Raw genomic sequence first — 26,284 nt, forward strand, 5'->3', positions numbered from 1 at the left:
ATCAAGGATAAAATTGTCTCTAGCTCAGGGTTAAATGTAAATAAGACGTTTACATTCCACAATCACACTTATGGGACATTATAAAAAATAATTGAAAGAGCGTTGTGACAAAGGTTCCTCTTCTGTTAGTGAGTGAGGTGGAAGCTTCCAGTCTAATCTGGCAACACTGCTTTACACTGTGACTCAAGTGCACAGTATCCAGTCACGTGAGCATTGTTGATGTAGAAACCAGACACGATTTAATTGTTGTTTGTCAAGGCCACGTGCTCTTACGCTGTTTCAGTTCACTTGTTACTAGAACGAGTGTGATGGAGGTTGACATTGAATGTACGTGAGGTGAAGTCTTGAAATTGAAGAATTGTGTTGTTATGCACATGTATGCTTTCACAAAAATGCCCTGCACCTGCAGTAACAAACCTGATAACTTTTGTTAAATTTGTGCACATGTTATTTGTGGTTCACGAAGGCAACGCTTGACTGAAGCAAACGCCTTGTATTTCGGGTGTCAAGTACAGATCAAGATAAATCGTGGGCTCTACACGTGTTGCATCTCGTGTTCGTCTACACTACATGCTTGGATGCATTGTAAAAACGTCTCCATCATGTTTCATTTGGCTGCTATTTGGCGTGAACCCACCAATCATGCACTGGATTGCTATTTTTGTATGGTAACTTTCTCAAGAAAAGGAATCTATACCAAGAGGAAGGAGGATATTCAGTACCCTGACATCTCATCTGCCATACACCCTGTGGTTCATGGTGAGGGTTTACCAGTTCGTGTTCCCCCACAGGTAGCATCATCAAATAGCGGTAGCGATAATGCTGAACTGACACATACAATCGAAGAAATGCAGTCATTAGCCAGTGACCCTGACCCTATATTTACACCAACATTGTCATCTGGAGAACCACATAAAATTACAAAGGTAGGAAGATTTTTCTGTTTAGCAAAAGTGACAAAAAGCAAATTACAGAGTACCTGACGGCTCAACACAAAAGTTTTGTCTCAAGTACAGATAGTGTTGAGGATCAGTGGACAAAGTTCAAAACCATCGTACAATATGCGTTAGATGAGTATGTGCCAAGCAAGATCGTAAGAGATGGAAAAGAGCCACCGTGGTACAACAACCGAGTTATAAAACTGCTGCGGAAGCAAAGGAAACTTCACAGCAAACATAAACATAGCCAAAGCCTTGCAGACAAACAAAAATTACGCGAAGCGAAATGTAGTGTGAGGAGGGCTATGCGAGAGGCGTTCAATGAATTCGAAAGTAAAGTTCTATGTACTCACTTGGCAGAAAATCCTAAGAAATTCTGGTCTTATGTCAAAGCGGTAGGTGGATCAAAACAAAATGTCCAAGACACTCTGTGACCAAAATGGTACTGAAACAGAGGATGACAGACTGAAGGCCGAAATACTAAATGTCTTTTTCCAAAGCTGTTTCACGGAGGAAGACTGCACTGTAGTTCCTTCCCTAGATTGTCGCACAAAAAAAATGGCTCTGAGCACTATGGGACTTAACTTCTAAGGTCATCAGTCCCCTAGAACTTACAACCACCTAAACCTAACTAACCTAAGGACATCACACACATCCATGCCCGAGGCAGGATTCGAACCTGCGACCGTAGCGGTCACGCGGTTCCAGACTGTAGCGCCTTTAACCGCTTGGCCACACCGGCCGGCCATTGTCGCACAGATGACAAAATGGTAGACATCGAAATAGACAACAGAGGGATAGAGAAACAATTAAAATCGCTCAAAAGAGGAAAGGCCGCTGGACGTGATGGGATACCAGTTCGATTTTACACAGAGTACGCGAAGGAACTTGCCCCCCTTCTTGCAGCGGTGTACCGTAGGTCTCTAGAAGAGCGTAGCGTTCCAAAGGATTGGAAAATAGCACAGGTCATCCCCGTTTTCAAGAAGGGACGTCGAACAGATGTGCAGAACTATAGACCTATATCTCTAACGTCGATTAGTTGTAGAATTTTGGAACACATATTATGTTCGAGTATAATGACTTTCCTGGAAACTAGAAATCTACTCTGTAGGAATCAGCATGGGTTTCGAAAAAAGACTATCGTATGAAACCCAGCTCGCGCTATTCGTCCACGAGACTCAGAGGGCCATAGACACGGGTTCCCAGGTAGATGCCGTGTTTCTTGACTTCCGCAAGGCGTTCGGTACAGTTCCCCACAGTCGTTTGATGAACAAAGTAAGAGCATATGGACTATCAGACCAATTGTGTGATTGGATTGAGGAGTTCCTAGATAACAAAACGCAGCATGCCATTCTCAATGGAGAGAAGTCTTCCGAAGTAAGAGTGATTTCAGGTGTGCCACAGGGGAGTGTCATGGGACCGTTGCTGTTCACAATATACATAAATGACCTGGTGGATGACATCGGAAGTTCACTGAGGCTTTTTTCAGATGATGCTGTGGTGTATCGAGAGGTTGTAACAATGGAAAATTGTACTGAAATGCAGGAGGATCTGCAGCGAATTGACGCATAGTGCAGGGAATGGCAATTGAATCTCAATGTAGACAAGTGTAATGTGCTGCGAATACATAGAAAGATAGATCCCTTATCATTTAGCTACAAAATAGAAGGTCAGTAACTGGAAGCAGTTAATTCCATAAATTATCTGGGAGTACGCATTAGGAGTGATTTAAAATGGAATGATCATATAAAGTTGATCGTCGGTAAAGCAGATGCCAGACTGAGATTCATTGGAAGAATCCTAAGGAAATGCAATACGAAAGCAAAGGAAGTAGGTTACAGTACGCTTGTTCGCCCACTGCTTGAATACTGCTCAGCGGTGTGGGATCCGTACCAGATAGGGTTGATAGAAGAGATAGAGAAGATCCAACGGAGAGCAGCGCGCTTCGTTACACGATCATTTAGTAATGGCGAAAGCGTTACGGAGATGATAGATAAACTGCAGTGGAAGACTCTGCAGGAGAGACGCTCAGTAGCTCGGTACGGGCTTTTGTTAAAGTTTCGAGAACATACCTTCACCGAAGAGTCAAGCAGTATATTGCTCCCTCCTACGTATATCTCGCGAAGAGACCATGAGGATAAAATCAGAGAGATTAGAGCCCACACATAAGCATACAGACAATCCTTCTTTCCACGAACAATACGAGACTGGAATAGAAGGGAGAACCGATAGAGGTACGCAGGGTACCCTCCGCCACACACCGTCAGGTGGCTTGCGGAGTATGGATGTAGATGTAGAACTCAGTGATCTGAGCTGAACTCTTGGCCTCATGGCTGCAGCAGTGGACCTTCTCGATTACACAGCACATGTGTCTATGTTTCGGGAGACTCAGAAAAGCTTGAGTGTCATTTCAGTACTGAAGGCTACATTACATTCTGCATTGCGTTGATGGTTTGTTGGATTACCTGTACGTTACATAGAAACCAAATGAGTGGAGACTCTTCATAGACAGCTCAAAAACAAGCCTGGACGCTACAAAGAAATGCTCTGGACAGCACCCAAAAGAGTAAGGCAAAGAAATGGTGCGAATAAACGAGGTAAGTTCAGTTAATGTACGTATCTTATAGTTTATTGTAGCAGTATACCCATTCATTCGGTGAGACTGAGGAAAGTGTTTTAATCATGATATTCGTGTTCAGAGCACTGAAATGTATAAATGCGCTCTTATTTGGTTTCTGCAAAAAATCTACTGTGGACCAGTGTATGTGCATTCCACCTGTGTAACAGAGAAGCCGCAAGACATCTGGAAATAGAATGGAGAATAGTTAGACGACACCACTGCACCAACCCAGAATAATTGGGAATCAAGTATGTGCAAGAAACAATATTGATAGAAACTGACTGGATCAACAAGGAGAGCTCAGCCTGAAGTTCTTTGACTATCAGCAGTGAGACTCTGTTTTACAGCCAGAGCCGGCCGGTGTGGCCGGGCGGTTCTAGGCGCTTCAGTCTGGAACCGCGCGACCGCTACGGTTGCAGGTTCGAATCCTGCCTCGGGCATGGATGTGTGTGATGTCCTTAGGTTAGTTAGGTTTAAGTAGTTGTAAGTTCTAGGGGACTGATGACCTCAGATGTTAAACCCCATAGTGCTCAGAGCCATTTTTTTTTTGCTCAGAGCCATCTGCCATCTTGCAGCCAGAGAATATTCAACACCAGTATTGGAGGCGTCTCCAAATCGTCTTAAATTGAGGAAGAGCATAATCCAACTGATAGCACCGCTAGAAGGTCTACCTGAGACCAGCCATGCATCTTTATTTTTGGACTCTCTGCAAAATACAAACCTGCACCTCAAAAAGGAAATCTGGCAAAGGCAGCAATTACAGTATAGTGAGCACTGAATATATTAAGAATCAGGAGTCGTAAAATGTAAAGTAAAAATGGTTAAGATGGCCAGTGTCAATGCGGGGAAACAGGAAAGACTGAATATATGCTCATTTGCCCGAGGGTGGAATTTACTTACACAGCGGTAGATCTAGTTTTATGCAATGACAAGGCAATTAAAGCTGCAGTTTTTGAAGAAGAGATTACGTTCCTCCGTCGCACACGGAAAGAAAGGTAAGTACGTAAGAACAGAATTAAGTTAGGAATTTAGGAATATTCTACAATCCCGTACGTATCGCTCCAGTAGGATCTGGGAAGAAAAAAATTTGACCTACTACAACACGTACAAAGGCATGTGAACATCATAGCTTCTACAACCCGTATGCGAATGAAGCAGGAAGAAACTTCAGTATATGGTACAGTAGGAAGCACCCTCTACCATGCTCTTCATAATAATTTTCAGAGTATAGCTGTAGATGTCACTGTAATTCAGTTTTGAAAGCAGGGAATTGAGTTGAAGCGATATATATATATATATATATATATATATATATATATATAAAGTTACAGTGTGGGGTACCTAACGTTGTTAGGATTCAACAACTAAATTTTTTGAAAGAAAAGTCATATTTTCAAATTTTTTTATTAAAATGCATTCATACAAGTAATAAATTATTTTGTACATTAAAAATAAATAAGAATGATTAACTTTCACATTAGTGTATAATCATTCCACTCATGCTTCATAAATATATCACAAAATGAAAAAAGCTTAAAGCTCGTTGTTAAGTGTTAAAAATATTCGTTCTTGGAATATTTGACTGAATGTAATAAATAAATAAATAAATAAGTAAATAAACATAATCCTTTGGAAGTATTTGTGGAGTTTTATACTGGCGACACTGCTATAATGATTCGTAAATGTTGGAGACTGAGGTACTGGAGCTGTTTCTCCTTAATGTATCAGTGCTGTCAGTGATACGTAATCTGTGATGCTCCCTCGGACGCGGAAGGTGAGTGCTGTCTTGTGTTCAGCAACGGGGTAATGTGACGTGACGTGACGTGACGTGACGCGACGACTAAAGGGAAACTGTACGATAACCGTGAGTTTAGTAAAGATTGTTAGGGGTTTATTTGTTCGGCCTTCGGATGCGCCGTGGGCAGTGTGGTGGCAGCGGAGCTCAGTTGCCGGAGGCGGGTTGGTGCGCCGAGTAGGCCATGGCGTGCGCGTCGGCGGGCTGTCCGTCGATGCTGCGGCTCCAGAGCCCGGACCAGCCGCCCTTGTTCTCGTCGTCGTAGTGGTGCTCGTGCTCGTAGTGGTGCTGGTGCTGCGCGTGCTCGTAGTAGATCACCTTCTGCGGCGTCTTCTTGTTCAGCCACTCGAGCCACAGCCGGAACAGCCCAACCAGCAGGTTCAGCACGGCCAGGCCCAGGAATTTCAGCTGCAGGATTGTGCCGAGCGCGCCCATCAGCAAGCTGATCTTCGACTTGATGAGCATGCCCAGCATGAAGAGCTTCATCAGCGCCTCCTTCTTCTTCTTCTTCTTGCCTCGGGCTGAAAATAGAATGCGACCGGTTTTATTCGCTTTTCTTCAGCACCAGCTTCAATTGCTTTACGAAAAAGGTTAAGGACTATCCCACTGGCGATCAGATTGTAGCCGAAATACTACAATTGTGGAATGTACAACTCTTTACCAGTAAGGTTTCTTTCGAGCAATCTACTGTTAATGTGATCGTTGCAAAGGGGTGAAGTTCCATTACAAAGTACGTCATTTACGGAGGTTTAACCTCACATAATTTGAAGAACGAAATACATTACACATTAAAGGATTATTGCCCTTCATTTTATACGATTAAAATGAGGACTACTGAAGCTAAAGGGAAGATTTATGGAATGAAAATCAATAGGAAGAAAACAAAAGTAATACGCTGGGAGGAAATACAAAGGTAGAGATAATGCTGAACGGAGAAGTATTAGAACATGAGCAAGGCTTTAAATACCTCTGAAGCAGGATAGAAACTGACTGGAAGAGCAGAATGGAAATTAAACCAGAATTAGAATGGTGAAGGAGACATTTTATAAGAAAAGGAGAATTTTCTGCAGGAATGTGGACACAGTTTTATGGAAAAGGCTAATAAAATGTTTTGTATGAAGTGTCCTCCTGTATGGTCCTAAAACAGTGACACTGAGGGCGAAAGATAGAGCAAGGCTGGAGGCCGTTAAAATGTGGACATGGCGGAGGATGGAAAGAGTGAGTGAGAAAGACAGAGTGAAAAATGAAGAGTTACTGAGAAGAGTCTGAGAACAAAGACAGTAGCTGGATGTAATAAAAAGAAGGAAACGAAACTGTTTTGGACATATATTAAGAATAAAAGAGGGGCTTATAAAAATAGTCTTAGAACGGTTGTGGAAGGAAAGAGGAGGCGACGGAAGTAGAGATTTGTGGAAGGAAAGAGGAGGCGACAGAAATAAAGAAAATATAGTCTTAGAACGGTTGTGGAAGGAAAGAGGAGGCGACGGAAGTAGAGATTTGTGGAAGGAAAGAGGAGGTGACAGAAATAAAGATTTAAAATCTTGGATAATGTGATGGAGGGCAGCATACATACCGACATTAAGATGGAAGCAATTGGAGATGGAGACGCAAAGAACCTGCTAATAAAGCAAAACTGATGATGATGACTGAATTTAAGAGTGGCCGTGCATCCATTGAATATGACGACGGTCATGCTGTCCAAAAATGTGAAGGGCTGATGAGATTGGAACAAAAATTCACAACGCTCTATTTGATTATAGAGTAGTACGCGACCTCGCTGGCATTTAAAATACCTTAATAGGTCATCTCCTTCACATGTTACACGACCGCTTTGGAATGACTATTCTTCTCACCCGACAAGTGCAGCGTATTCGAACAGCTGATCAAAAACACACTGAAATGAACATCGCTCAAGGGTGTTTAGGATTATTGAAACATAATTCCATCGAATTTCTCCAACATTTCATAACACTAAATCAAACATAAACATGTATTTATCGTTACACGACATTGATGATGGTATATTCTGAACAATGTGAGGCAAAGAAAGCAAAAATTCTTCTATCTGGAAGAGTCATGGCTAACGTTTCTGGGATTCTCTTGGTGTGGTGCTCCTATACACACAAGGGCAGAATCATCACCGAGGAGTATTAAGCTCATAAAATATTCCCTTTCGTAGGATCGTGATACGAGCCAATGGGAAAAGTTTTTCATTAGTTACAGAGTCATAGTTTCTACCGAAGAAGGTTAATAAGACAAATGCAACGTGTTATCGAAACAATGAACGTCGAGTTCATGATTTACAACGTTTGTTGGAATGGATCCTACACTGGTATCTTGGCACCTACACAGACTGAAACCACTGCCTACCTTCGTCGATCTGCCTGCCGGCCTCCTGGGATTCTTCTTGCTCGCTGCCCTCCTCTTCGTCGTCCTCCTTGGACAGCCCACCTTCTTCCTCGCCGTCCTGGAAGAGCCTCGACATGCCCAGCGACAACAGGTCCAGCAGGCCGTGGTCATCGTCGTCTTCCTCTTCTGACTCGCTGCGGGCACCTGGAAATTGAATACAAACCTCACGTCATCCCCAGCACCGGCGTTATTATGCAGAAAGTAGGAGTCTCGGAATAGTCCAGTCAAATGACGTATGCGCCTGAAGGTGGAGTAACACTGACCCGTGTTCGTGCTTCTGATAGAAGCACATTGAGTTGTTCCTTTATTTACGAAAAATGAAAACAGGAGCTTTATAGCAACCTATACAGGGTGTTACAAAAAGGTACGGCCAAACTTTCAGGAAATATTCCTCACACACAAAGAAAGAAAATATGTTATGTGGACATGTGTCCGGAAACGCTTACTTTCCATGTTAGAGCTCATTTTATTACTTATCTTCAAATCACATTAATCATGGAATGGAAACACACAGCAACATAACGTACCAGCGTGACTTCAAACACTTTGTTACAGGAAATGTTCAAAATGTCCTCCGTTAGCGAGGATACAGGCATCCACCCTCCGTCGCATGGAATCCTTGATGCGCTGATGCAGCCCTGGAGAATGGCGTATTGTATCACAGCCGTCCACAGTACGAGCACGAAGAGTCTCTACATTTGGTACCGGGGTTGCGTAGACAAGAGCTTTCAAATGCCCCCATAAATGAAAGTCGAGAAGGTTGAGGTCAGGAGAGCGTGGAGGCCATGGAAGTGGTCCGCCTCTACCAATCCATCGGTCACCGAATCTGTTGTTGAGAAGCGTACGAACACTTCGACTGAAATGCGCAGGAGCTCCATCGTGCATGAACCACATGTTGTGTCGTACTTGTAAAGGCACATGTTCTAGCAGCACAGGTAGAGTATCCCGTATGAAATCATGATAACGTGCTCCACTGAGCGTAGGTGGAAGAAACTAAAATGAGCTCTAACATAGAAATTAAGCGTTTCCGGACACATGTCCACATAACATCTTTTCTTTATTTGTGTGTGAGGAATGTTTCCTCAAAGTTTGGCCGTACCTTTTTGTAACACCCTGTATAATATGTATTATTCTCATCTCCGGAGAAGAAAAACAGAATAATAATGAACAATCAGTACTTAAGAACGATAGCTCCGATGAATGACGGACTGTCTGTATAAAATACGATGCTGTGGAAGGTGTATAAATGTGTATCACATTCTCGTGCAGCGAGATCAGCGTTGTTTAAAACTAGATGGCTCAATTGGCATTTTATGGTGAGACATCAATCGCAAATATTGTATTACATATGATCGATAGAACTGATGATATGAAAATCAGATTCGTTTGAGTGGATACCTATTACACGATGCTCGAAATTCCTAAATTCCGAAATTCCTAAATTCTCTATGTGAGTGACGGTAGTCTGTACTAAAATGTTTACTGAAAAAGGCTTTCATATTTGGAGTGTCATTTAACATAATGTCACGGGTAAACGGTGGATTGTTTTTAGAATCACTCCTATGTTTACAGAGAAAGTTTATTCTTTCACAACAGACACTGACAATCGTGGAATTGACTTTCATAACACCAAGATATTGTGGATAGCTTAGTTTAAAGATTCTGTCATGTGTTTCCTGCATTAATTTATCCGTCAAGAGTGACACAATACTTGAGCAACTGTTCGCCACCTGTTGCTCTCTTTACAAGAAAGATGGAAAAAGCATTTATATTCCTCTTGAACTCCTGTTCTCGTCTCTCCTTCTTATCACTTCGTATTACGAATTGATAACAGTGGACTTTGGCTTCACTGTATGAACAGTGAAACCAGTTTTTAGACTTCAGTTGCTGAGGTGTTTTCATATATTCGCCAACAATCGAATGAATTACAACGATGTTAATAAAGTAGTGACGTACCAAAGTAATACCCAAATGCATATGTCTTAGAGTTAGATTCAGTGGAAATCGAACACTGATTTTCTACGGGTTATATAATGTAAAATAGTCGCAGGACACGATACGTCTAAACGATGAGCAACAAATCGAGTGGGACTCCGTTACATCCTCCAACACAATCTTCGTAATTAGCAAGTAATTCTGGAGCCGATATTCTGCATCTACACAATTACTCTGCAATTCACAATTAAGTGCCTGGCAAAGATTTCAACGAACCACCTTCAAGCTGTCTCTCTACTGTTTCACTTTCGAATAACGCGCGGGAAAAATGTACATTTATATATTTCAGTGCGATCTGTGATTTCCCTTATTTTATTATAATGATTATACCTCTATACGTAGGTACGCGCCAACAATTGATGATTGAAATCTAAATGAGATCTTGATGCATCGAAAAACGACTTTGTTTTAATGGTTGCCACAGCTATTTGCCAATCATATCCGTGGGATTCTCTCCCCTATTTCGCGACAGTACAAAATGAGCTGCCCTTCTTTGAACTTCTGCAGTGTTCTCCGTTTCATCCTATCTGACGGGATCCCAGACTGCGCAGCAGTACTCCAGAATAGGGCGGACAAGCATACTGCAAGCAGTCCCTTTAGTAGTCCCGTTGCATTTTCTAAGCAGTCTACCAATAAGACGCAGACTTTGGTTTACTTTACCCGCAACATTTCCTATGTTATCGTTCCAGTTGAAGTTATTCGTAAATGTAATCACTAATTAGTTGAATTTATAGCCTCTACGTTAGTGTGATTTATTGTGTAGTAGAAATTTGGCGGATTCCTTTCAGTAATCATGTGGATGACTTCACACTTTTTATTATTTAGAGTCAATTTCCGTTTTCTGCACAATACAGAAATCTTTTCTAAATCGTTTTGCAATTTGCTTTGATCATCTGATGGCTTTATAAGACTGTAAATGACAGCATCATCTGCATACAATTTAAGAAGACTACTCAGATAGTCTCCTAAATATTTTGGGAGGATCAGGAACAGCAGATGGCCTATAATACTTCCTTGAGGAACGCCAGATATTACCTCTATTTTACTCGAGGACTTTCCAGGAACTACCACGAACTGTGCCCTTTCCGACGGGGTATCACAAATCCAGTCGCATAGAATGTTACTGTAAAACGTACGTGAAGTCATTAACAATAAACAATTGACTTTAAGCTAAATAAAAGGATGAAATGTATATGCACGTTGCATGTCTATGGGTACTGCAAGAGCACAGATCGTGCCATGGAGTTATTCAGTTTTGGCAAGCCTCACCTTGGTAGTAAGTACCGCGGTTGTTAATAATGGTATCTGCACGGGTCGAGTTAAAGGAAAGATATAAGACTGCACGATTTATTAAAGAGTGTCGTTCATTTTATACGGTACATCTTCAAATTTCTAAACTCTTAAGCGAACCCCCGAAAAGGAACTTGATGTACCAATCCCTACACACTTCTGTCATTCAGTCGCTTTCCGCACTGCATTAGCTCGCAAGGAAATACATGTCACAGGTCCGGATGTAAGAGTCCGGTATGCAAATAACGGGGTGTGTCCATAATGAGAAGCTGTGCGTGGCCCCATTGTCAGCAGCGGCCGTCCTCGAATGCGTGCGGCCAGGAGCGCCTGCCAGACAACGTTCCAAGCCGGACACAGCACGCGTGTTCGGTGTTGCGCTCCTTTTGTCTGCCAGACAGCCTGCATTGCTACCACGTACATCATCACGTACGTGCTCAGCATAGGCGAAGTATCTGCCGCCTGATATTTTCGAGCGATGCCCATGTCCCGGAATTGTTCACTCACTTGCGTTATGTCACTGAGAGAAAGCACAAAATGTAATATCAAGTACGAAACGGAACGATGTCCCAGTGGGTATATTTGCGGCGCTTTGCTCAGTCAGAACAATTCCGACAGTTATCTGTAAACAGAATTATGCTGTTCGATATACAGGGTGATTCAAAAAGAATACCACAACTTTAAAAATGTGTATTTAATGAAAGAAACATAATATAACCTTCTGTTATACATCATTAGAAAGAGTATTTAAAAAGGTTTTTTTTCACTCAAAAACAAGTTCAGACACGTTCAATATGGCCCCCTCCAGACACTCGAGCAATATCAACCCGATACTCCAACTCGTTCCACACTCTCTGTAGAATATCAGGCGTAACAGTTTGGATAGCCGCTGTTATTTCTCGTTTCAAATCATCAATGGTGGCTGGGAGAGGTGGCCGAAACACCATATCCTTAACATACCCCCATAAGAAAAAATCGCAGGGGGTAAGATCAGGGCTTCTTGGAGGCCAGTGATGAAGTGCTCTGTCACGGGCTGCCTGGCGGCCGATCCATCGCCTCGGGTAGTTGACGTTCAGGTAGTTACGGACAGATAAGTGCCAATGTGGTGGCGCTCCATCATGCTGAAATATGAATTGTTGTGCTTCTTGTTCGAGCTGAGGAAACAGCCAATTCTCTAATATCTCCGGATACTGTAGTCGAGTTACAGTAGCACCTTCGAAGAAAAAGGGACCAAAAACTTTATTGGCTGAAATGGCACAGAAAACGTTCACCTTAGGCGAGTCACGTTCATACTGAGTTGTTTCCCGCGGATTCTCAGTGCCCCATATACAGACATTGTGACGGTTGACTTTCCCATTAGTGTGGAAAGTTGCTTCATCACTAAACACAATCTTTGAAACGAAAGATTCATCTGTTTCCATTTGAGCCTAGTCAACAGCGCCTCAAGCGAACAAATGTACAACTAAATGAAACTTTATAGCTCCCTTAATTCGCCGACAGATAGTGCTTAGCTCTGCCTTTTGTCGTTGCAGAGTTTTAAATTCCTAAAGTTGTGGTATTCTTTTTGAATCACCCTGTACAGTTACGTAAAAACCTGTTGTGACCTGGTAAACTGCTAAATGAGCTACATAATGGAATTTCGAAAAGCTTCAATTAATCTCTGTTGACCAGCATGCGTCAGAAAAAATACACTGAGGTGACAAAAGTTATGGATATTTCTAATATCATGTCCGACCGTCATTTTCCCAGCGTCGTAAAGCAACCAGACGTCGCATGGACTCAACAAATCGTTGGAAGTTACCCGCAGAAATATTGAGACTTGTTGGCTCTACAGCCGTCCATAATTACGAAAGTGTTGCCATGGTGGGTTTTTGTGCACGAACTGACCTCTCGATTACGTCCCATAAATGTTCGATAGGATTCATATCGGGCGACCTGGGCGGCCAGTTCATTCGCTCGAAGTGTCCAGAATGTTCTTCAATCCAGTCGCGAACAATCATGGCGTGGTGTCATGGCGCACTGTTATCCACAACATAAAGTCCATGAATGGCTGCAAATAGTCTCCTGGTAGCCGAACATAACCATTTACAGTCAATGATCGGTTCAGTTGGACTAGAGGACCCAGTCCATTCATGTAATCACAGCTCACGGCATTATGGAGCCATCACCAGCTCGCATAGCGCCTTTTGACTACAGGGTGATTCAAAAAGAATACCACAACTTTAGGAATTTAAAACTCTGCAACGACAAAAGGCAGAGCTAAGCACTATCTGTCGGCGAATTAAGGGAGCTATAAAGTTTCATTTAGTTGTACATTTGTTCGCTTGAGGTGCTGTTGACTAGGCGTCAGCGTCAGTTGATGCTAAGATGGCGACCGCTCAACAGAAAGCTTTTTGTGTTATTGAGTACGGCAGAAGTGAATCGACGACAGTTGTTCAGCGTGCATTTCGAACGAAGTATGGTGTTAAACCTCCTGATAGGTGGTGTATTAAACGTTGGTATAAACAGTTTACAGAGAATGGGTGTTTGTGCAAAGGGAAAAGTTCTGGACGGCCGAGAACGAATGATGAAAATGTAGCACGCATCCAGCAAGCATTTGTTCGCAGCCCTGGAAAATCGACTCGCAGAGCTAGCAGAGAGCTGCAAATTCCACAATCAACTGTATGGAGAGTCCTACGAAAAAGGTTAGTTATGAAACCTGAACGTCAACTACCCGAGGCGATGGATCGGCCGCCAGACAGCCCGTGACAGAGCACTTCATCACTGGCCTCCAAGAAGCTCTGATCTTACCCCCTGCGATTTTTTCTTATGGGGGTATGTTAAGGATATAGTGTTTCGGCCACCTCTCCCAGCCACCATTGATGATTTGAAACGAGAAATAACAGCAGCTATCCAAACTGTTACGCCTGATATGCTACAGAGAGTGTGGAACGAGTTGGAGTATCGGGTTGATATTGCTCGTGTGTCTGGAGGGGGCCATATTGAACATCTCTGAACTTGTTTTTGAGTGAAAAAAAACCTTTTTAAATACTCTTTGTAATGATGTATAACAGAAGGTTATATTATGTTTCTTTCATTAAATACACATTTTTAAAGTTGTAGTATTCTTTTTGAATCACCCTGTACTTGGGTCCATGACTTCGTGGGGTCTGCGCCACACTTGAACTCCAGTACCAGCTCTTCGCAACCGAAATTGGGCCTCATCTGACCAGGCCACGATCTTTCAGTCGTCTACGGTCCAACCGATATGCTCACGAACTGTAGGAGGTGTCGTGCTGTTTACAGAGGCACTCGCATCAGTCGTCTGCTGCCATAACCCATTAACGCCAGATTTCCCCGCATGGTCCTAACGCATACGTTCGTTTTACATCTCACATTGATTTCTGCGGTTATTTCAACGTCGTTGCTTCTCTGTTAGCACTGAAAACTCTACTCAAACGCTGCTGCCTCCGTCGTTGAGTGAAGGCTGTCGGCCACTGCGTTGTCCGTGGAGAGGTAATGTGGTATTCTCGGTACACTCTCGACACTGTGGATCTCTGAATATTGAATTCCCGAACGTCTTTCGAAGTGGAATATCCCATGCCTGTAGTTCTAACTTCCATTCTGCGTTCAGTATGTTAATTTCCGTCTTGCGGCCACGATACATCGGAGTCCTTTTCGGTGTATCACCTAAGTACAAACAAAAGCACCGCCAATGCACTGCCCTTTTGCACCTTATGTACGCGATAGCCGGCCGAAGTGGCCGTGCGGTTAAAGGCGCTGCAGTCTGGAACCGCAAGACCGCTACGGTCGCAGGTTCGAATCCTGCCTCGGGCATGGATGTTTGTGATGTCCTTAGGTTAGTTAGGTTTAACTAGTTCTAAGTTCTAGGGGACTAATGACCTCAGCAGTTGAGTCCCATAGTGCTCAGAGCCATTTTGTACGCGATAATGCCGCCATCTTTATGTATGCATTTCGTTATCCCGTGGTCTTTGTCACCTCATTGTCGTAGCTCGACGGTGTCGAATGGTGATGCGGACAAACCGTCGATCAGTTGGATCACAAATAATAATCTCTCATACCAACACAGACTAAATGTGCTACAGCTTGCAATATGCCTTGTTACGACTGTGTTGCAGAATGTTTTGGGCCAAATACAGAAGAGATTAGGCTAGATACCTCTTCGTGCACCCACACACCCAGATCCATTGCTAGCTGTCCAAGATATACGGCCCTAACTTCCCCGTATCGACTGGGCAGCGGAGAGCGGGGAAGAGCGTAGCGCGTAATGCTCGTGATGGTATCCCGCCTGTGGGAGAGTGGCTGGCGGGTAACGGTCGGGGTGCGTTCTCTGGGTCACGGCTCTCACATGAATCAGCCGCGCGCCCGCTGCGCCATCTTCTCATCGGCACCTAGCTCATCTCAGCTCGGCGGCCCTGCATTACACACACGGACTTTCTGCGCAGCCACTTAAAAATTTCTAAATCTTTGACTAATTGGTGCGAAGCTGACTCGTATTTGATAAACGACAGATACAGCAGATCGTGGAAACACTTCTATTCTCTCAATCTGCGTCGCGAGGATATCAAAGAAGTATTCACAGTCTATTAAGCAGCAGACCCCTCGGGGGATACGTTGAGGAGGAGGAGGAGATTAGTGTTTAACGTCCCGTCGACAACGAGGTCATTAGAGACGGAGCGCAAGCTCGGTGAGGGAAGGATGGGGAAGGAAATCGGCCGTGCCCTTTCAAAGGAACCATCCCGACATTTGCCTGAAGCGATTTAGGGAAATCACGGAAAACCTAAATCAGGATGGCCGGAGACGGGATTGAACCGTCGTCCTCCCGAATGCGAGTCCAGGGATACGTTGAGTATCACGCAGTAGAATGCCGCATTATTCCACTTCATTTCACTTCCGAAGGAAAGTGTATGACATTTTTATCCAACACCTGCTGGCTACAGACAAATATAATTTTTTCATTCTAATTTATTTCTGAATTATCTTTATTCCAAATAAGGAACACACAGCTCTTAGTTACAAGTTATTTTCCCCGTCTCTGCAAGATATTAGATGACAATTCTATAAACAAAATATGTAAACAGTTACTGGCATTTCCATCCCCAATGTCTTGCGATAAAGTCTATCGCCTAGCAGATATTGCCCTCTTCAATATGAGGGGAGAAGCGCCGGCCAGACATAAGAAAGAGGTTGCATGTAAATAGCAAACGTAAAATACTCACATAACGGAGTGTGCAGTCACTGCTGGACTACACTTGTTTTCTGCTTTTGACTGAAAGACTGCGCAATACACCATCCTCTCAGGGATTGTCGTACTGCGAGCGCAGATGCTCCCATCTCACTGAATGGATGGTCCCATCTGAATCACTTCCCTCAAAACGTGAAGAAGCATGGGCCACGTGTAAATACCTAAATTACTTAGATTCAGTTTCCAGATCAAAGGCCATGGTGGAGAAGAGAAACCACGGCTAAGCAGCCGAACAGTACGTCATACCCTCTACAGTGGTCCATGGATGACTACCTAAAGCAGCTCCGAATGTCCGCGAACTCTGTAAATACGGGTCATAAGTACTTTACTAGATGCGCCTGTTTCCCATTTATAATGATTTCCCTTCAAAGGTTGGGTAGAATAATTCACGTATGTACACACATTATCATTTCATGCCTATTGCTTAAAATTTTTAGCATGCTAGTTACATCACTAAAGAACACCTTTTATGGTATTCATATTATCACTGACAAAGGTAAATAAAAGTTTTTTTTTTTTTTAGAATTTAGGAAATATTTAGAATTTGTGATCGGCGAGCGCAGAACGTCAAATGCTTGTTGCTGAATTTAAACAGGAGAATCATAGACAGAGCCAAATGTTGGATTTGTTGCCTGCTTTTGCTTTGTGTGCAGGTTACAAACGAAGTCGTAAGATGACGAAAATAACTAGAAGAGATGTACGACAGGGTGCTAAAATTTTGGCTGCCGTTAATAGACGGCTATGCGACAGGGGCTTGGAAAGCCTGCAACTATGCCAATAATGAAAATCTGAATGTGCCACCAGCAAAACTAATTGTCGAACGACTGAGAGTGGCCAAATTTTGTCCGTGATTTTCTCAAAGCAGTAGATGAAACGTGTCTCATAGTCGACAAAAGGAACATGCTTCGAATATGAACAAAATAGTGCAGTTCTCCGTACTCTGTTCTCCATACTCTGTTAGACGTAATGCTCTTGAAACTGCTATTCGACCTGTTTAATGTTGCTCGGGAAGTGGTTTATTTTTAGGGAATCATATTAGAACAGCTGATACAGCATCCTTAGTGCTGAAAAATGTTTAGCTTCGGAGGACTAGGTGGTATAAATGTCGCCACCCTGTGCTAATATCGATCTACTGTGAGAGAGAAACAAATGAGTGACTGTCTTATTCTTTGTTAGTATACAGGGAGTAAGAGTATGGATTTTGCACTGCATCGAAGCAAATGAAATTTGACAGAACAACTATTGTAAATGCTCTCCGCTATCATTGTTTTCAGTAACGTCTTTATTCTCAACAGACATCTAGCACCATACCTATAACATTCTGCGTTTCCCTTCAGATTCTTGCCCTTCTAAATCAAAGGAACATACTCACTCCACATTATCTGCTGTATGGTTATCGCAGTCCAAAGTTATCATGAAGTCAAATATTTGGTGCAAGATATCCGTCGCGTCCATTGCAAAGAAACCATCCTACCATTTATCTCAAGTAATTTAGGAAAAGCATGGAAAACCTAGATATGGATGACCGGGCGGTGATTTCCAGCCCGCCTTTTTCGAACGTGAGTCTATTGTCTTAAACATTCTGTCACCTCATTTTAAACTTAATTGCTGTACACATTATTGTAAGAGGAACTATGGTCAGCTTATAAACGATTCATTTCGCAGTGATACTTTCATCTCTACAGTGAAGCGGTAGCTTTTCCCCTTTCATTCATGCTATAAAGTTGGAAAAGTTTTTCTTATGGCACCACCGCTACGAGGCTCATTACACAGGCATAAAATGTTTATGGCAACAACAGACTTTGAATGAAACAGAATATATACATTGTGCTGTAGGTTCTCAGGCGAATAGCCTGCAGAAAAACAGCACAAGTTGCCACGTTTCACGAACATTTTACGCTGACGCATTGTCCCCGTGGGCTGCTGTTCAGAGAGAAGCAAGTCATTCTCGCTACACACGGTGCACAGTGACATGGTTATGAGTCGGAAGGACACGTACTTACAACGTGTGAAGTCGGAAGAGTCTGCGTGTCAACACGAAGAAGAAAGCTAACCTCGTTTGACTGTCCCTGTAATCTAGAAGGCGCTCTCAGGAGCACTTCCGTGGCCGACGTGCCGTACTGGGAGGGACTGCCTTCCGTAACAGGAAACTGCTCGCAAGCTGCACTTACAACTCGGTGCACCGGCGGAAAAAGAACACCGGTAGTCCATTAACACGGAACAGAGTTAGGTGTTGCTCAGATGGCGCTATGCTGCTCTGGAACTTTCGCTCATCGACACCAAAGCAGTAGTTGTGTTTTACATCTAAGTTTCCTCGATACCTACTTTCGGAGATGCACCCTGTCGTGTAGTAACAGCCATTAACCTAAACATGCTGTTTTACCATTTATCAGACCGTGACATCGAATTTCCAGAGAGTGCCACAAATTACACTTGTCGCAGTTTGCCTGGGTGAGGCCTATAGAAATGTTCCGGATAGACACCATTACAACTGTACAAAATAGCGTAAAGCCTGCTGCTGGTTTATTCACCGAGATATTTCAACTATCAAGAATATTATTGAGTTACTGGTAGGTTAAACTGATGGCTTTGACAAAAACTGTCATTTTGTTTAATCTGTTCTCGGCTAGTTTTCTGACTGTAGCGTCTTATCGAAGCACTCCAAGTCCTACGCCTTTAACATTTACAACGCTGCCTGGAAAAAGTTTTCTTAATCTTTAGTAAAGCAGCCTAACTTCCTTGTTGCTTCTGATTCGTATAACCCGTGAAATTAGGGAATATACATTATGAAAGTCTGCTTTTAATTACAAAATTTTATGTATTCAAAATGTAGTGGGACGGACGTATTTCAAACAGCATTCCGTAACTGCGCCATTCTCCAACTATAGGTTTCTGAAACATGTTCAAAATGTCTCCCGTATACTCCACTGCACACAATGTGCCATGTTTTTGATTTTACGGAACCAGTAAAAAATAGTAAGTGCTAGCTGCGGTTCTTGAGACACGATTACAATCTAGAAAAACAGATATTCCTTCAAGACCTCGAGTGTTCGCTAAGCTACAGTCTTAATGTGTCCCTAGAGAAAGAAGTCCAGTGAGACTGGATTGAAATTTTTATTGTACGATGTACACAAACTTGTTAATATGTGTTACGGAGATAAATCCGTTTTTTAATTGTTTCATATTAAACAGTGTCTCAGGTATGGAAACTATAGATAGTAATAGTTATTTTCGCATTTCTAGCTAAGACATCTGGTTCGCTTTAGTATGGCAATAGTACGCCAACAGGTGGAATTTCAATGAAGTGATTAAAAAAATAGCGGAATACAACAGTTCATGACACAGACCTGGCTTTCAATATTGGACTAATACAGTGCGAAACCACCAAAAAATATGTATGTCCACATGTTACCTTTCTCGAGTGTACAGCCTGTTCCATTAAGCTATGTTTTAGAAGTTTCATTCACTCTCCACGTTGGTACTACCATGGCGAGTAAGGGGGGAACGTATAACGTAGAAAATTCCTTTTTTTGTTTTGTTTGGAAAGTATGACTCTTTAAGTGCTGCGCGTGTTAAGTGGCATATTTCAAGCATATTTTTAGCTTCTTGCCAAACACCACCCCATTTATGGCTGCTGTCAAGCCGCTGGCCACACATGTCTGTGAAACGATATTGTTGTTTCTTCGGCGACTTCGGCTTCTATAGTCTTGAGATTGTTAACCTTCAGACATCGATTGTACAAAAAATGAGCCGGCCGCGGTGGTCTAGCGGTTCTAGGCTCTCAGTCCGGAACCGCACGACTGCTACGGTCGCAGGTTCGAATCCTGCCTCGGGCATGGATGTGTGTGCTGTCCTTAGGTTAGTTCGGTTTAAGTAGTTCTAAGTTCTAGGGGACTGATGACCACAGATGTTAAGTCCCATAGTGCTCAGAGCCATTTGAACCATTTTTTTTTTTACAAAAAATGCAGAGTTTAACAGTTAAATGTCTTTGACGTCTGGTATAACAGAAACATCTCTGCATTTTAAAATCATTTTTATTCAGTTTTAGCTGTTCCAGTCGTCCTGCTTCCCTTGTAAGATGAGGAAGGACATAAGATGACGAAACAAATATAGATATCGTCTCTTTGTGATGATTTTACTATTATGATTTTTATGAAATAGTGGCAACTCTGTTAACCATCTTACGATAGTGAAATACTGTATTAATGAAGCTCCTCCCCGACCAGGTCAGTTAAATGCATTGATGAATACCACGGCTAGGTCGTACGTTAGGCATCCACTGTAGCCGCGCGATCTGAGGCGCCTTGTCACGGTCCGTGCGGCTCCCCTCGTCGGAGGTTCGAGTTCTCCCTCGGGCCTGGGTGTGTGTATTGTCCACAGCGTAAGTTAGTTTAAGTTAGATTAAGTAAAGTGTAGGCTTAGGGACCGATGACCTCAGCAATTTGACCCCATAAGACCTTACCACAAATTTCCAATTTGCATCCACTGCAGAATATAAGATTGTCGTTCATTACAGCCAGTGGCAAAGCGCTATTTGTACGATATTCTTCGATATTTCCTTTCTATCTCATTCGTGTATGGAGCGAGTGAGAAGAAGGAAAAGGTAGATTGAATTTAGCGTCCCGTCGACATCGAGGTCATTAGAGACGGATGACAAGCTCGGATTGTGTCAAGGATGTGGAAGGTAATTGGCCGTGCCCTTTCACAGGGACCATCCCCGCATTTGCCTGGAGCGATTTAGGGAGATGACGGAAAACCTAAATGTGGATGGCCGGAAGCAGGTTTGAACCGTCGTCCTCCCGAAAGCGATTCCATTGTGCTAGCGAGTGTGAAGAGACTACCTCTATGTTGCCGTATGAACCCTATATGGACTGAACGGACAGATTACACCGAACCATGTCCCTGAAATCCTTCGACGCATTTCTTCGCAACGATCTGCTGAAGATCGGAACCTCAATAGTCAGGGATGAAGCATTATTCGTAAAGGTATAGACAGCTGAGAAATTATCGACCACTCTGCTACGGCAAATAATCGGCAGCATAAAATCCAGTTCACTTTATTTTAAAAAAGGTAAGTTTCTAGGCAAGTTTTAAGAGAAGAGATTTGTCCTGTTGAATACCTGTTTAAGAAAATACATACAGAAATATTTTCCACGGAAAAAGTTGCATACGGGAGTGAAAACAGTCGGCGAGACGAGTTTAGGTGGTTGCGCACACCGGAAGAACTGGTTGAGAAGACGGGCTGAGCAGTACCAGCTGCGCGCCTCCGACAGCGAGCAAAAACGCCTGCTAGCCACACAACCGGTTATCGTTCCTCTGAGGTTGACAAACACTGACGCTCTTTCTCTCGGAGGAGAGGAGTCTCTCCTCCAAAACGAGGGTGTGAGGCCCCTGGACAAATAATAGTAAAAAGAAAACACCTGTGGCTGCACTTTCACGTTATGCAAACTTTCACGTGAATGTGGACCTCGCTGAGGCAAAGTTTTCGCCCTCTTCCACTCGTGACCCAGTTTTCCCACAAACCAGCCGACCGACTTCTTCGCCATCGTGGTGGCTGGTAAACTGAGACTATGACATCAGTTGCACTCTGTAGATAGTAGTAGTGCAGCTGCCTACGTTAGAGACGCATAAATGTCCTGTCGTGACGAGTCTAGCGGCGTTTGAAATGAGTCCTTGGCGCAACGTCTGCCATTCATCTCCACTACTTGCAACCGCAAGCCGACGACGATGTTATCGGCTGGTTAGAACTTTAAAGCTTCATCAACAGAGCACAAGCATTGTTCCATCATAGACTTTGTAACCGTATGTGCAGTATCCCATGACGACACATCGGAGTGCTGTGCGGTAACAGACAAAATTATGTTAAGCTGTAAACTTTTTCTAGCTTTTGTTTTCTAAGAAACGTGAACGTAATGGTATTATTTGGCAGTCGTGTGCTGAGACAATCTTACGTCACAAACTACTCCTTCTATGCCATGTTGCTTCAGAAGTCCACAGCGGTGTCGAGCGGTGTTGTTTCAAGCAGAAAAAAATGGCTCTGAGCACTATGGGACTCAACTGCTGAGGTCATTAGTCCCCTAGAACTTAGAACTAGTTAAACCTAACTAACCTAAGGGCATCACAAACATCGATGCCCGAGGCAGGATTCGAACCTGCGACCGTATCGGTCCTGCGGTTCCAGACTGCAGCGCCTTTAACCGCACGGCCACTTCGGCCGGCGTTTCAAGCAGAGCTAACTACAATGCTGTCGGGTCGATTTAACGATATCATTAACATCCTACATTTCGTTACGTTAAGGTCTCTGAAACGAAACGGTTACCACGAATCCGGTTGCTTCACGGTCTGGTTCCTGTCCAAACAGCGAGACTGGTGGCATTAGCTACATCGTCTGTATCTCTTCGCTGCGCTGCTTATTTCCGCTGAAATAGGTCGAAGAGAACATTATGATATTTGATTCATTATGGAGAGACTATCCAGTAAAGTGAGGCAAAAAAAAGTTAAAGAGCTGTAAGCGTGACACTGTGCTTAATTACCGGTCTTCGTCTACACAAGACAGCACCAGAAACATGTGACAAGCTGCTTTGTCATCCCCTATTTCGAAAGTCTATAACAGTGTACTAGTACGAGAATGACCTCTCAACTCCTCAGAAGGAATGGGAAATTCTGATTCATAAATATGGCATTGTTAAGGCAGTTACTATCAGAATGAGTCTTTTCATGTTTATTTGGCTCACAAAACCTTTTACACACTCTGTTTTTGGCTAGTACTATTACGTACACTGGAGTGATGAACCCACAAAACATTCATTTCGAATTAACAAGATGAAGACCATGCACATGTTTTCCTACCAGCCTAGTAACTTCTGAGTGCTCCTCCACATTGAAGCAGGTGAATCTTCGACTTTATCTCTACTTCTGGTTATTTTATAGACAGTTGTCGTCAGGTTAACATTTCAGATAACTATGATGTCTTAGAACCGCTAAGTTACTGCCTCTAACAACATGGCACAGCTCTCTGCGTGTTCTTACTAGGCAGTCATATTATCTGTTGATCCAACTGGCTTTCGTCCAAGGAAACCCGGGAAGTGAATTAAGAGATACAGTCAGGAAAAGAAGCGCGTAGACTGCATTTAATTATGATCGTATATCTTCCGGTTGAGTGAGTTTATCAGTATTTTCGTGAGGTATTTCTGCATAGGTACAATGAGGACACAGTTCCCTTCGCACTAGCAGTGTGTGACTTATTCTACATTTGTTCCAGTGACGAGGAGAAATTGTCAGCCTATATCTGCAAGCCAAGCAAAAATGAAATACTAATCTCGAGACATTTTGTTACGAAATGCGAGTTCGAGGGGGAAACAAGGAACTGAAGGCATCCGCCTAAATAGATATAAAGTTAAAAGGGCCTTCAATCGGAAGAATGCTTTTAAAAGCATACTTCTCCATAATATCATGCATTAGGACAAAATTTCTAGTTGGTGTGGTGAATGGCAAGTAGCTCTAAATGCATAAAAATGTAAGTTAACGCAGATGATTATGAAAAATAAACCCGTTATGTTCGAGTACAGCAGTAGCAGTGTGCCGCTTGAGACAGTCACGTCATTAAATGTCTAGGCGTAACGTTGCGAAGCAGTATGAAATGGAATGAGCATGTAAGGATTGTAGTAGAGAAGGCGAACTGTCAGCTTCGGTTTACTGGGATAGTTTTTGGAAAGTCTGTAGAAAGGATCACATATAGGACATTACTGCGACCCATTGTTGAGTACTATTCGAGTGCTTGGGATCCGCACCGGGTCGGATTAAAGGAAGACATCGAAGCAGTTCAGACGCTGGTTGCTAGATTTGTTACCGGTAGGTTCGAAGAACACACAAGTATTACGCTGATGTTTCGGGAAGTCAAATGGGAATCACTGGTCGGAAGGCGACGTTCTTTTCGAGGAGCACTACTGAGAAAATTTAGAGAACCGACATTTGAGGCTGACTCCAGAACGATTCTACTGCTGCCAACGTACATTTCTTCTAAGGACCACGAAGGTAATATTAGAGAGATTAGAGCTCGTACGGAAGTATGTGGCCAGTCGTTTTCCTCTCGCTCTATTTGCGAGTGGGACAGGAAAGTAAAGACCAGTAGTGGTACAGGGTACCCTCTGCCACGCACCATATTGTGGCTTGTAGAGTATGTACACTACTGGCCATTAAAATTGCTACACCACGAAGATGACGTGCTACAGACGCGAAATTTAAACGACAGGAAGAAGATGCTGTGATATGCAAATGATTAGCTTTTCAGAGCATTCATACAAGGTTGGCGCCGGTGTCGACACCTACAACGTGCTGACATGAAGAAAGTTTCCAACCGATTTCCCATACACAAACAGCAGTTGACCGGAGTTGCCTGGTGACACGTTGTTGGGATGCCTAGTGTAAGGAGAAGAAATGCGTACCATCACGTTTCCGACTTTGATAAAGGTCCGATTGTAGCCTATCGCGATTGCGGTTTATCGTATCGCGACATTGCTGCTCGCGTTGGTCGAGATCCAATGACTGTTAGCAGAATATGGAATCGGTGGGTTCAGGAGGGTAATACGGAACGCCGTGCTGGATCCCAGCGGCCTCGTACCACTAGCAGTCGAGATGACAGGCATCTTATCCGCATGACTGGAAGGGATCGTGCAGCCACGTCTCGATCCCCGAGTCAGCAGATGGGGACGTTTGCAAGACAACAACCATCTGCACGAACAGTTCGACGACGTTTGTAGCAGCATGGACTATCAGCTCGGAGACCGTGGCTGCGGCTACCCTTGACGCTGCATCACAGACAGGAGCGCCTGCGATGGTGTACTCAGCGACGAACCTGGGTGCACGAATGGTAGAACGTCATTTCTTCGGATGAATCCAGGCTCTGTTTACAGCATCGTGATGGTCGCATCCGTGTTTGGCGACATCGCGGTGAACGCACATTGGAAGCGTGTATTCGTAATCGCCATACTGGCGTATCACCCTGCGTGATGGTATGGGGTGCCATCGGTTACACGTCTCGGTCTCCTCTTGTTCGCATTGACGGCACTTTGAAAAGTGGACGTTACACTTCAGATGTGATACGATCCGTAGCTCTACCCTTTATTCGATCCCTGCGAAACTCTACATTTCAGCAGGATAATGCACGATCGCATGTTGCAGGTCCTGTACGGGGCTTTCTGGACACAGAAAATGTTCGGCTGCTGCCCTGGCCAGCACATTCTCCAGATTTTTCACCAATTTAAAACGTCTGGTCAATGGTGGCCGAGCAACTGGCTCGTCACAATACGCCAGTCGCTCTTGCTGAACTGTGGTATCGCGCTGCATGGGCAGCTGTACCTGTACACGCCATCCAAGCTCTGACTCAAAGCCCAGGCGTATCAAGGCCGTTATTACGACCAGAGGTGGTTGTTCTGGGTACTGATTTCTCAGGATCTATGCACCCAAATTGCGTGAAAATGTAATCACATGTCAGTTCTAGTATAATATATTTGGCCAATGAATACGTGTTTATCATCTGCATTTCTTCTTGGTGTAGCAATTTTAATGGCCAGTACTGTATGAAGCTGTAGATATATGCGATATCCTTTACAGACAAGCCACACTTTCCTAAAATTCTTCCAATAAACCGAAGCCGACCTTTCGTCTTCCCTACAACAAGCCTTACATGCTCGTTCCACTATAAATCGCTTCCCAATGATGCACCTAGATATTTAATAAGGGATAGGCTACAACCTTCCCAACTACTGCTTCCCTTTCCTGCTGTGTGCGCCACTGACCTCCGGCTGGGAGGTGCTGCTTGAGCGCGAGCACGGCGCTCTCCTCGAGGCAAGTAGCGACGTCTGGCCGGTCGGCGCAGGTCTGCACGTAGCTCCAGGCGTCCTCCGTGGCCGGCGCCGCCGCAGCAACGCCCGCCTTGGCGGGGTCGGCGGTCGCCGTCACGGGTGGCATGGCGGCCGCGCCTGGCTGCTCCAGCG

General features: G+C 43.7%; 1 protein-coding gene across 1 annotated transcript; it reads right to left on the reverse strand.

The window, feature by feature from the left end:
- Positions 1 to 5,055: 5,055 nt before the first annotated feature.
- On the reverse strand, positions 5,056 to 26,284 carry LOC126249542 (uncharacterized). The gene is made up of 3 exons (XM_049951206.1): positions 26,087 to 26,284; positions 7,724 to 7,906; positions 5,056 to 5,874 (listed from the first exon to the last, which is right to left on the reverse strand). The coding sequence occupies exons 1-3, from the start codon at positions 26,256 to 26,258 to the stop codon at positions 5,501 to 5,503; spliced, it is 729 nt and encodes a 242-aa protein (XP_049807163.1). The 5' UTR covers positions 26,259 to 26,284; the 3' UTR covers positions 5,056 to 5,500.

This window comes from Schistocerca nitens, chromosome 3 (assembly GCF_023898315.1).
Source record: "Schistocerca nitens isolate TAMUIC-IGC-003100 chromosome 3, iqSchNite1.1, whole genome shotgun sequence".
In the NCBI taxonomy this organism is placed as follows: domain Eukaryota; kingdom Metazoa; phylum Arthropoda; class Insecta; order Orthoptera; family Acrididae; genus Schistocerca; species Schistocerca nitens.

What these genes read in the sequence shown, in the direction of transcription:
- LOC126249542 (XM_049951206.1), bottom strand. Translation starts at nt 26,258, where the DNA reads ATGCCACCCGTGACGGCGACCGCCGACCCCGCCAAGGCGGGCGTTGCT. An exon ending in GCAGCACCTCCCAGCCGGAG is followed by an intron (nt 7,907 to 26,086) that starts GTCAGTGGCGCA and finishes TTCAATTTCCAG; the next exon opens with GTGCCCGCAGCGAGTCAGAA. An exon ending in CGGCAGGCAGATCGACGAAG is followed by an intron (nt 5,875 to 7,723) that starts GTAGGCAGTGGT and finishes TTCTATTTTCAG; the next exon opens with CCCGAGGCAAGAAGAAGAAG.